Raw genomic sequence first — 13,264 nt, forward strand, 5'->3', positions numbered from 1 at the left:
ATCTCTCCATCTATTTGTATCATCTTTAATTTCTTTCATCAGTGTCTTATAATTTTCTGCATACGGGTCTTTGGTTTCCTTAGGTAGGTTTATTCCTAGATATTTTATTCTTTTTGTTGCAAAGGTAAATGGGAGTGTTTTCTTAATTTCACTTTCAGATTTTTCATCATTAGTGTATAGGAATGCCAGAGATTTCTGTGCATTAATTTTGTATCCTGCTACTTTACCAAATTCATTGATTAGCTCTAGTAGTTTTCTGGTAGCATCTTTAGGATTCTCTATGGAGAGTATCATGTCATCTGCAAACAATGACAGCTTTAATTCTTCTTTTCCGATTTGGATTCCTTTTCTTTTTCTTCTCTGATTACTGTGGCTAAAACTTCCAAAACTATGTTGAATAATAGTGGTGAGAGTGGGCAACCTTGTTTTGTTCCTGATCTTAGTGGAAATGGTTTCAGTTTTTCACCATTGAGGACGATGTTGACTGTGGGTTTGTCATATATGGCCTTTATTATTTTGAGGAAAGTTCCCTCTATGCCTACTTTCTGCAGCGTTTTTATCATAAATGGGAGTTGAATTTTGTCGAATGCTTTCTCTGCATCTATTGAGATGATCATATGGTTTTTCTCCTTCAATTTGTATGCAGAATACTCTAATTCATGAATCATAGCAAGATCCTTTTTGACCCACCTCCTGGAGAAATGGAAATAAAAACAAAAATAAACAAATGGGACCTAATGAAACTTAAAAGCTTATGCACAGCAAAGGAAACCATAAACAATGTCAAAAGACAACCCTCAGAATGGGAGAAAATATTTGCAAATGAAGCAACTGACAAAGGATTAATCTCCAAAATTTACAAGCAGCTCATGCAGCTCAAGAACAAAAAAACAAACAACCCAATCCAAAAATGGGCAGAAGACCTAAATAGACATTTCTCCAAAGAAGAGATACAGATTGCCAACAGACACATGAAAGAATGCTCAACATCATTAATCATTAGAGAAATGCAAATCAAAACTACATTTTTTGCTCCTTTTTAATAAAAATCCTATATGCAGTACATTAATGTTTTCTTTTAGAAATTACGTTGACACCTTAATCTCTAATTCGAGGCATCCATATAATTGGTTTACAGAAAGGTTCTTCGGCAAAATATTTAACACAAGATATATATGAGATGCTGAGACCTGGGTAATATACCTTACTTGAAAGGCATGAATAGTTTTTAAACACTGTAGCATAATCACACTTAAGGCCATAGTTACTTTGTTCCCAAATCCCTGCAATTCTATTTGAGGGGAGTTCTAAAAGGCCTGTGTCTTCTCCTGTGTCCACAACTGTAGACGTACACTGATGGCCCTCAATCCTGCTCTCCAAACTTCAAATAAGGGGCCAGAGACAAGGCTCGGGACTTGCAAAAGTCCTAGAAATTCCCTGCCTCAAAAGCAGTTTCAGAGTTTCACATTTTCCGAAGGAAGACAGAGCTGAGTAGACATGCCAAAGTCTTCCAAATCCTGCTGGTTGTTTTGAATTATGGCTACACTGGCTCTGTACCCGTTGAGTTTTTAATCTCCACATACTTGAATTAAATCCTGTAGTTCCTCTTCGGTTCTAGCATCTGTGACCTCTTCACAGGGTCTATATGCCACAGCTATTTTACCACTTTCTGAAATAAAGTTAACAAGGATCAATTCAGAAGTTTTCTTGTTCTAAAACTTCCTGTATACAATGGTAGCACCCAATAATTAGACATTCTTTTGATTTTTAAAAGCAGAAAATGAGAGCACTTTCCTAGAAGTGCCCTCATCTGACACTTCAGTTTTTATCATAATTATTTGTGAAAAAATATATAAGAAGTATCAACTTTGGTCCAAAAACTTTTATGATCTTAGAAATAAGAACTAAGGAATAATGACATAGAAATTAAAAGCTGTGGAAACAAAAAATGTTCAATCACAATACAATTAAATAGGAAGGCATTAGGTGGGGGTCAAAGTGAGTTCAAACCTGGGATAGATACCACTGGACTATAATAGATACTTCATATTAGAAGCAAGGCAAGTGCCTACTCCCTGGGACCAAAATTCTACCAGATACAATGAACAAAGCTTTGGAGACAGAGACAGAGAGAGAGAGCATTTGAACACTCTACTGGCAGAAACTGGCCCATGTACCTTTTGGACAATACAGCTTTCCTCAAGGCAAGCTAGAGCCACCAGGCTTTTTGGTCTAAGGAGTTTTGAGTACATATAAGCAATACCTTTGCATATTAGGGACAAACAACCCAGACATTTAGTTTGGTTCTTAAAGGTTGTTACCCAGAGTTGACAGCTGATGGAGATTCTGCCTGATGACCAGGGAAGTCAAACGTCACTGGAAGGACTGCCCAGGCTGAAGGCCAAGACCAAGCCACGGTCAACCCTTAGAAGCAAATAAGGTCTCTGACAACTTAGCTAGGATTTCTCAGTCTCTAAGCCTGCAGGGCTGTGAAGCAGAGGAGCAGTTCTGTTCCGGGAATCTACTAATCATAAAGTTTCCTTTGGGCACAGCCTGTGACATTCTCACCGCTGTATAACTCGATAGGGAACACAATCAACGCTGTTCAATAGCATGACCCCTTTCAAGGCTCACAAAAACGTAGCCGATTATTATATAAGAATCATATTCACCCAATATATCAGAAATGAAAACTGAAATTAAACTGATTCCAGAAACATAATCTAATAAACTCTTCAACAAGAAAACGATAATAATAATAGTCAATATATTTTGTCTGCTTACTATGTTTCAGGCATAGTTCTAAGCTTCTGACATTCATCCTCTCATTCCCTCTTACAATATCCCCCATTAGGTGATAAGCTGAATTACTAACCCTATTTGCAGATAAAGAAATTGCAGCTTAGAGATATTAAATACCTTCAAGTGTCTCTGGCTAGGAAAACCTAAAATTGCAACAACAACAACAAAAAAATCTAAGAGACAAAGGTAGGACTCAAATACAGGTGTCCAAGGCTTATAATCACTATACTATTCTGTATGATAAGCAAGCAATTGAGGAAGAACGGGATCAAACACTTTCTGTATGAACTGAGGCAAGTCATTCTACATCTAAACACTGGGGACAATAATAGTTGCTGTCGTTTTTCTCATAAATGCCACAAAGAACAAATTTAAGACTGCTGCTGTGAAAGCATCTGGTGAATGAAAGAATATTTTAGATAACCATTATTTTCATCCAATTAACTTTTCAAATGAGTTGATTTGCTCACTGAAACTGAAGCACTTCAAGGACAATCAAAAAGGTCTCACCTAAAACCACAATCAGCAGTTTCCGGAATGCATCTGTCATAGCCTTCTGAATAGCAAGCTTCTGGGTTACCTTCCTTTTCATAAGGAATGATAATGACCCTAAATCCAACCAAAACAGATGAATTTAAAATGCCTAGCTGAATAACTGATTTCTAGATTATGTGTTTAAAACTAAAAATGCATCTGTGATTCTTAGATCATTATCTTAGTGATTAAGGGCAGGCACAACACTGGGGTACGGTTGAATGTCTCTGTTGTAGGTATACCCTGGCATGGCACATTTTTACTGCTCAGATTTAATCTGGAAGTTCCTAAAATACTCGATGGGAAATGCAAACCAAGAACGCGGCACAAATCTCATGTTACTCACAGATTTCAAATGGACAAGCTGAGGCTACACTGCTACAGACCCTGCTTTCCTGTGCGTAAAGGGCTGGATCCATACAGTGAGATAGACTTGGTGGTAGTGCAGATGACCTGGCCTCTCCTCAACCATCACCCACTCAGGTGGATGGTGGAGCCTCCTCCACTCCATTCACTAACAGCCCTGCCTCTGACTTAAAACCCTAAGCCCAAGTGCCATGGATTCTAGGAAAAAACTCAGTACCAATCGGAATCCCCTTTCTAGGGATCTACATTTACTTTTTCTGCTCAGGCCCCTCTATAGGAGGCAAAGGACTGAACATTTACACAAGAGTTTATTTCAATCTTTAGACGATGATTTTGTTGGGATAACTGAAGGCCAGAAGACATCTGTATTTGAAGGACTATTTTAGCACAAAACAAATTATTAACCAAAAAAAAAAAAAAACTAACTAATTTTCCCTCCTCCTAAGCTTCTTGGCAGGCAGTCAGTTCTAAAATTCTAAAGTTTAAGGTGCTGTCCGGTATTGCCTAAGATAAAAACCTATATTGTCAGGCAGAAAAATTCTGCCCAGGGCTTTAGTTGCTTAGCCAAGTTGATGATGTATCTAAAAGTTGAGTTTCAGAAAGAAAGGAAAAAAGAGAAATCCCACTCCCTCACCTCCCCACACACACACATACTGGAAAACAGACTTTCCTCCAACTTATCCAAAGGTTCCTCAGCCATGCCAACTCCAGGACTCCTGCACTCATGGGAGGGCAACACCACCTCTAAAGCACAGAAGAACTTCAGGTTTTGTTTCTAAAGTGGTGTCACAATATCTTCATTTTCCCTTTCTTCAAGGTTAGAAAGATCCTGAAGCTGTTAGGATTTTGAATTAAAGGCTAGACTTCAAAATATTCTGGTGTTAGAGATAAAAACTAAACTCCAGCAATCCCAGGTAATAGTTTAGGTATGCTATAGCTTCAAAATCAAGTGAGACTTGCAAATGAATGACTAGATATAGACAACATTTTTTTATTATATACCATACAAATACAGGAGAAAATTATGGACACCACCATCCAAGTCATTGAGATTATCACTAATTCTAGGTGGCAGGCCAATGCTCAGATACTTCCATGTGCAAGCCTCTCACATCTCCTCCCCATAGCCCTGTTCTATTCTTCTCTCTAAAGTCTAGGAGTTCAATGTTGAAAGGAGTCTTGTTAGTCAAAGAAAATCTACAGAGTTTACCCTGATGATCCTTTTTGACCACCCATTGAAACCAAAGTAGTAATTTGCCAATTCTTGGCATCTGGAGCTGTTTAGGGCAAGCGTATTATGTCGAACCGCCTTATGTCTGGTGCCGAGACGAACCTAAAGACATAAAAGACCTAAAAATATCATAACCCTACATAGAGACTTATTTTGGATATACCTGAGATTTATCAATACCAATTTCATAAAGTGGTTGTGAAGAAAGATTAAGTAGGACATTTTAAGCAATGAGTTCACAGTGAACCCTAAATAAATGTTATTTATTATTTTTAAGTCAGTACTTTTCTGCATCATTTCCAGGGCCCCTGATTAACCGGAAGGTTCCCTGACCTCTGGTGGTGAAAGTGATGATGAAAGCAACCAAGGAAGCCCAGCAGAAGCCTATTACGGGGCTGGGGGTAAGCAAAGGAAGTGAACTGTTTTAGTCGTCTCATCCTGTAGCTCCTGCTTGAGAATATGACCTGAAGTGGAGATAAGGTAGACCTGCCACTGAATTAGGACCTTAATCTGTAGCACCCCCTCCCCAAGTTACTAACCCCTGTTAGAAGAGGGAATACATATACCTCTATAAATGTAAATAAAGCAACCAAAAGAATTAGAGGTTCATCTGCATTAACAAGCTTCTTTGAGAGTGCAAATATTTCCAGTCTTAACTCTCTAAATAACTTACATATTACTGTGGATTTTTTACATCACTAGTTCTTTCTTAAATGTCTATTTCCATTTTGAACAAGGTGTAGTATATAAATATAGTCATAAAAATTCAAATAATACAAATAAAGTCAAAGCATTGTTAATTCTTTATTGATTTGTTTGTGCATCTTCCTCCGTCACTAGTTTATGAGCTCCTTAAGTGCTTGAAGGAACCATATATTATTCTTTCCTTGTTACCAGAAACAAGCATAGATCTTGGCATATAATAGAGGAGTGATGGTCTGTTGACTGAGTGAATGAATGAGTACATAAGAAAATGAAATTACTTTCTCCAACTGAAGCTGCCTGCTGGGAAGGAGAAATGAAGACTAATTTTTAAATGTTGAGTGTCGCAACATTTAAAACAGGGAGGCTAGGCCCTGTACGGTGAGTCATAATGGAGCTGTCCTGGACAATTAGGAAGCTTCAGAAGGGCTCTGAGCCCCTGGGTAGTAGAGACAGTTGACATCTGGGATAACCTTGCCACAGTTCTTGCTGGCAAACATTTCCCTTCGTGCTACTGAGAAAAACTCAGATACATTAGGCCTTTCCTTCACTTTATTTGAAGATGTTATTCTCTTGTCTGTATTTATGAAAAATACAGGGGAAAAAAGATAAGAAGTATGTATACCTGCTAATGAATAAAAGAAGACATAATTGGAACTTCCCTGCTGGTGCAGTGGTTAAGACTCTGTGCTCCCAATGCAGGGGGCCCAGGTTCGATCCCTGGTCAGGGAACTAGGTCTCACGTGCATGCTGCAACTAAGAGTTTGCATGCCACAGTTAAGGAGCCTGCGAGCCACAACTAAAGGAGCCTGCCTGCTGCAACTGGGGAGCCTACGTGCCACAACTGGGGAGCCCTTGAGCCACAACTAAGGAGCCCGTCTACTGCAACTAAGACCCGGTGCAACCAAATAAATAAATAAATAAAATTTAAAGAGAACGCATAATTAAAGTAGGTAACAATTTCGGGGGTGTGGGTAGTAAACTAAGGCTCTGCATTAAATAAAGAAATCTAATACGAATGCCCTTTCCTCTCAACTCTATAGTGACTTGTAGAACATTTTCTTCATTACTCTATCAGTGACGGACTTTATGCTGTGAAAATCTCAGAACCTAAGATTATGGAATGGTCTTAATGTCCAGTATAAGAAAAGAACTCATTACTCACAACTGATACCAAGTAACTGTTTCATAATCTTTCCAGGACCATCTGTAATATCTGAGTGGTTATGTGAAATGGTCGCAGGGTCCACAAATTAAAGAATGTCTGACATGAAATAATTTCAATCCCAGGGACTACAGCCAGGATTGAAGAGGGTGTTAAACAGGGTACAGAAGTGGGAGGTAGTGTACCTGGAGTCACATCTGAGGAGAGTTCCCAGATTCAACAAAGGTGAAATCAGTGAGTAAAGAAATATGGGTGAGAATAGGCAGCAAGGTCAGTAGGAAGTAGCCAGAGCAAGAAGCCAATCAGAGAAGACACACAATTATAAAGAGAAAGGTCTGGGAAATCTAAGCCTCACTCACTTATTCAGAGGAATTGAAAAGGTCCTCGAAAAAGGAATGGTGGCTAAATGGAGGCACATAATGAAATGTTAATTTTGGGGAAGTAAAATTGGATGGCATGTTGATATGGAATAAGGTTTCTACAATGCTTTAAAGAATATTTTAACCATTTTCTGGAATCTGAAGGGAGTTCTGAATAGGCAGTTTCAGAGTGATGATGATGATGAAGCCTCCTTTATGTTACATCTGACAAAAGTTTGTCAAGTTCGGGACTTCCCTGGTGGCACAGCAGTTAAGAGTCCGCCTGCCAATGCAGGGGACACGGGTTCGATCCCTGGTCCGGGAAGATCCCACATGCCGCAGAGCAACTAAGCCCGTGTGCCACAACTACTGAGCCTGTGCTCTAGAGCCCGTGAGCCACAACTACTGAAGCCCGCGTGCCTAGAACCCGTGCTCCGCAACAAGAGAAGCCATCGCGATGAGAAGCCCACGCACCGCAACGAAGAGCAACCCCCGCTCGCCGCAACTAGACAAAGCCGGCGCGCAGCAACAAGACCCAACGCAGCCAAAAATAAATAAATTAATTAATTAATTAATTTAAAAAGCAATTTTCCAACCTCACACATTTAAAATCCACATAAAAGTAAATATAAGGATGACTTTTGTGAAGATTTCTTAAATTAAGGGGCAGCATAAAATGACATGGGGTTTAACATCAGTTCAGTTTGGGTTTGGCCTCTAGTTTCCACATTTACTGTCATGAACCTTAAGTAAGTCACTTAACCATCCTGAGTTCGAGTTTCTTCATCTAAAAAAAAGAAAGAAAGAACTGGGGAACTGGGGGATCAGTGGAGCAGTGCATCTCAGAGCATTCTTTACACCACAATGCTGTACAAACGCTGGCCTTTTTTTTTTTCCCCCTCTTGGGATCTTAGTTCCCGGACCAGGGATTGAACCCGGGCCCTCAGCAGTGAAAGTGCAGAGTCCTAACCACTGGACCGCCAGGAAATTCCCGACGGCCTACTAGTTTTAAATTCAGCACTTCATCCCAGTAGAGCGAGGAATTCCACATTTAGACCCACCTTCACTGGAGATGTCTGAAAAAGCTGCTTCTGGTCGCATGCCTTTTGGGCTCTGTGGGCATCCCTTGCTAAATAAAGCTTGATGATGGCATAGAACCCAGGACCGGCCACTGCTGCATTTGGGAAGACTCGGACCGAATACAGAAGGCCAAACTGGGAGAAGACTGTGAACAGAGAATGCTGTAGGGTGGTCCCATGCTAAGTAAGTGCAGGAAATTTCACGCCCAGGAAGCCAAACCGCCCGTTCCCTTCTATTCCCCCAGCCCTTCGCCGCAGGCAACTGTGGTGAGCCTGCAACTCCAAACACTTTTCATTTCAGCAACAAGTTTCCCTCTGAAATCCTAAGCTTCGAGAAGCATTAGGAGGCAATGCCGGCTGTTGGGAACTATCTCTCAAAAATCTGTGGGGGTGAGCTGACTGATCAGGTCGGCTCTAGAACTAAGATTCCTCTCAGCGGAGACCACAGGCAGATGAGGTGCTGAAGCAGTACCCCGGGGCGCCCAGTTACTGAGGCACAAGGTGGCTTCCTCCACCCCTCCCTCCGCCCCGGCTCGGCTCACTTGCAAGGCCTCGGCCGTGGGTCCAGAGCTCAGCTCCCACACCAGCAAGGTTTTGTCACCCACGATGGGAACCACAAAAGGTACCAACGCCACCATCCTACCGTTACCGCGCGTGCGCGGCTCGGGGCGCAAGCGGACTGCGCTGTTTACAAACGGAAGTCTGAGGGGCGGAGCCAGCTTGGTGGGAGCGGGACGAGGGCGGTGCTCGGACCTCTCCCTCGCCCCTCCCACTCCGGGCTTGTCTCTGCCTCTAGTTCCCCTTCCGCAACTCCCGCGCCCAGAAGTCTTGGAGTTTACCGCTTCTATTCAAGTGTATTTTTAGCGTAGAGTCCAAAGTGTGAGTTTACAGGATCGAATGGTGCGAACATCTAAAGCAGCTGGCTTCTTCTTCAAACTACCAGAGAAGACTAGAGTACTAAATAGTTAGCGCCAACTATCCACTGAACTTTAAAAATTTAGATTTCCCGACTCTGTGTGAGAAATGACCACCAAAGATGCCATCCTTCGACTTGAGTGTTTTCATGAGTCTTAAATATGCCAATCAAGGTATAACTCATTAAAGCCATCAACAGTCTAGTATGAAACTCTTAAAAAGCTGGTTCCTAGCCCATTTTCCTAAAGTACCCCCAAATCACCGAGCACATTTCTCCATCCCCACCACGACTTTCTCCACCTCAATATATCAGACCCTTAGCCCCACCCATTACCTACTTCTGAGCTCTTTTACTTCAAAAATTGTTGACTTTGGAGGAATTACTTGGATCTTGATACTGTTTCAAACAAATAACTATAGATTTATTATCCATATCATTATCCATTGCATTCATTGTATGTATCCATTTATTCATTGTATCCATTATCTGTGTATGGAGAAGATCCATAATCTTCTCCAGAGCGATTATGAACACCTCATGAACAATATTTACAGATTTATCATTCTTTTTCTACTACCTAGCACACTCATACTCTATTAGGTACTCAAATATACTTGGGATTAATCCGTTGCGGAGCACGGGTTCTAGGCAAGCGGGTTTCAGTAGTTGCAGCATGACGGCTCAGTAGCTGTGGCTCGCAGACACTAGAGCACAGGCTCAGTAGTTGTGGCACACAGCCTTAGTTCCTCTGCGGCATGTGGGATCTTCCCGGACCAGGGCTCGAACCCATGTCCCCTGCATGGGCAGGCGGATTCTTAACTACTGCGCCACCAGGGAAGTCTGGAAGGCGGATTCTTTACCACTGGACCATCAGGGAAGTCCCAGGATCAGCCTTTTAAAGAAGCATCCCAGAGATGTTTGAGTGTAGAGGTCCACAGACCATATTTTGAGAAATGATATTTCCCTATGGACACCTTTCCTCTGGCAGCCCTTTTGAATGGCAAATATGTTCTCTCTGATGCTGCACTGCCTGCAGTCTACCCAGCTTTCATTCCAGAGACCAACTAAGGATCAACTCCAGGTGTTTCTCCAGTCACCTCTGGGGCTGACTGCATGTCACCAGCAACCTTTACCTCACCTGCTGCCCAACCACAGTGACACCTTCCAGATTTGTGACTCAGCTAGCTCTCCACCATGTTATTCTATGTGGACACCACCCCACTTTTACAAAGTCCTGGAAACCCATAGGCCTATAAAAAAAAAAAAAAGAAGTAGGGCTCCAGGACTTCTCCAAGTACAGGTGGTGCGTCCTCACCATACCTGTATACGGACGCATGTTGGATAGTGTTGGTTGGCTCTTGACACCCATTTCTACCCCCTTCTCTGCAGGTGCTAGAGGCCTGGGAACCATATTTCACAGATCCCCTCGACAGCAGGGTTCTGCCAATAACATGTACTTGTGTGAAATTTGGAAGGTGGAAAGCAGATGGAAATCATTCTTTCCTCCTCTGCAGCAGACTCCATATTCCCCATCTAGTCACCACCCTTGGGGCTTTGGGGCTGCAATGACCTCATCTGTGGTTTCCCAAAGTTTCCTGACTTCTGAGTGGCAGCAGCAGTTTTGAGTCTATGGAAAGCAGCTGTGGTATAGTAACCTGAAGGCTAGTGCTACAATGCCCCCCATCCCCAACTTTCACCACCATTGGCCACCTCAATGATAAGCACCAACTGTTTGGATATAATCTTTCTTTCTTTCTGGCTTTTTTTTTTTTTTTGCTTGAAATATCTAGAGTGCTTTCTATTTCCTTGTCTACAGTAGTTTTAAAATATGTCCACAAATTCTTTGACTCTTCTTTCTTCAAAAGGTGGAGTCTAAATCCCCTCCTCTTGAATGTGAGCTGGAACGAGTGACTGACTTCTAACCATGCTATGTGGCAGAAGTGGTGCTATGTGCCTTCTGAGGCCAGGCCATAAGAGGAATAACCTCTGTCTCTTGCTTGGACAGCTCCCTCTGGTGGAAGCCAGCCATCATGTAGTGAGGGCATTCAATCAAGTAGCAGGTGGACAGACAGGCCCATGCAGGGAGGAAATGAGGCCTCCCTCTAACAACCAGCACCACCCTGGCAGTCAGATAAGGGAGTGAACCATCTTCGACGTGGACCCTGCAGCCTCAGTCCAGCCATCAGATGACTGCAGCCCTGGCCGATATCTTGAGGACCTCATGAGAGACCCAGAGCCAGAAATGCCCAAGATATTCCCCTAAAGGCTTGACTCAGAAATTGTGAGGAATAAATGTTTATTGTTGTTTTGAGCCACTATTTTGGTGTGATCTGTTACATACCACCAGATAATCAATACACTGTCTGATACAGGGGTTGAACCGGACAGACTTGAGACCATCAGTATTTTGAACTGGCATATTAATGAATGATGCCCTCATAACGGTTGGGGACTTCGGTCCTGGGCTCCAAGTCTTTTCTTCTACCACAATACTTGCCATGCCAACAAGCCACAGATTTTCCTGGGCACAAAATTCCTCAACCCCCTACTGTGCAAATATTCAGTAGGGTTTTATTGTTCGTGGGGGAACTTATAAGCAGAACAATAACAGAGTGCACTCAATCCCCCAAGCTTTCAGAGAAGGGGATTAGACCAGACTTAGCTGGATTGTGTGTCCCATGACCAGAGTTCCCGTAGAGGAGGAGCCAGCCTGGAGTGCGTCACAGTTACAGGGATGGTGAGGCAGGGAATGTCTATACTACTAACAGTGGCAACTGCTTGGTGACAGAAATGGTTGCAGTAGGAGGGGGAGCCTATTTTTTCCACTGAAAGGGGAAAGGAATGAGTGTCCAGGACTATCCGAATTATTTCTCATCACCTTCTGGATTCCCAACACCTCACTGATCTCCATTCCCAGGTTACATTTGGAACTTATCATCATCTGGAATTTGTCATGAAAAATCTTAAATGTACAATCTTTCATTCTCTGAACATAAGCTCTTGTCCTTTCAGTTCTCACTCATGTGTATCCACCGTACATGCTCTTCAGTTGCATCAAAACCTCGGGTCTGGTGCCCCCTTTTCTCCCGGATTCTACTTGGTCTAAACACCCAAGTTGACCTCTCGGCCTCTCTACTTTTAGGCCACCCTCAAGGTACTCTTTATAAAACTCAAGCTTGGTCATGTCTCTTCTATGTTTAAAACATTGTAGTTTGTGCTCTGTTTGGTCAAGGCCATGTGCCTTGACCAGGCCCTTTGGGATTGGTTCTCTGCTCACCCGCACAGCCTCACCTACTGCCCTTTCCTCCTTGTGCTTCATGCTTGGGAACACCAGACTGCACACGCTTCAAGCCCACCCAAGGTTTCATGCCTCTTGCCTCTGTACTGTCCTCCGTCTAGAATGCCTTTCCTTCATCTCGTCCTCCCAAGAAACTTATGATTGGCTTTCGTCTTCTTCCCCTCCTCTAAGCCATCCCTCACATTTACTCCTTTGCAGCCAACCAAGAGCTGAACCACTTCTTGGTACACTGCCATTGTCATGTCAACACACTGTCTTCTCTGTATAATATGTCTTCAGGTGTCTGTGCCTCCTCTCAGTCTTAGGGCCCCCCAAGAGCAGGGAATTTGTCCTAATCAACTCTTTCCCCAGCACCAGGCACAGTGTCAGGCATATAATCCAGGCCCAGATCAATTTCTACCTTTTTCATGGACCCTCCCTAGATTCCTAAACTTCCCTCCTCTGAATCCTACAATTTTCTTCTCTGTATCATTTTTGCCCTAATCATATATTGTCTCATTTCATTATCTTTTAAAAAGTGGCTAATTTCTCTGACAGATTTCATCGGAATCAGAATTTGCATTCATCTAGTAGCTGTTGGCCTTGTATCTCCCTCTCCCCTTCTATCTCTCAGGTCTCAGTAAGGGGTTGGGCTCTGAGCTACTTTGTCCTTCATAAGATGGTGACAGAGGCAGCCCCAGGTGGCCATGTTTTGTACCACCTGGCCCTGGGCACCCCTCCTGCTTCTGGGCCACAGCCAAGGATGAGTCCCTGATCCAAGGAGAGACAGCTCACTTACAGGCTGGCCAGGTGAAGTCTCTGGCTCTGGCAAA

The 13,264-nt window shown here is 42.8% G+C and overlaps 1 protein-coding gene across 1 annotated transcript; it reads right to left on the reverse strand.

The window, feature by feature from the left end:
* Positions 1–619: 619 nt before the first annotated feature.
* On the reverse strand, positions 620–8,877 carry LOC133080600 (RAD52 motif-containing protein 1-like). The gene is given in 7 exon segments (XM_061176584.1): positions 620–693; positions 1,584–1,669; positions 3,313–3,411; positions 4,369–4,537; positions 4,913–5,035; positions 8,221–8,400; positions 8,781–8,877. Coding segments are annotated over 7 exon segments (789 nt in total). The 5' UTR covers position 8,877; the 3' UTR covers positions 620–657.
* Positions 8,878–13,264: the final 4,387 nt, after the last annotated feature.

This window comes from Eubalaena glacialis, chromosome 19, assembly GCF_028564815.1.
Source record: "Eubalaena glacialis isolate mEubGla1 chromosome 19, mEubGla1.1.hap2.+ XY, whole genome shotgun sequence".
Lineage (NCBI taxonomy): Eukaryota > Metazoa > Chordata > Mammalia > Artiodactyla > Balaenidae > Eubalaena > Eubalaena glacialis.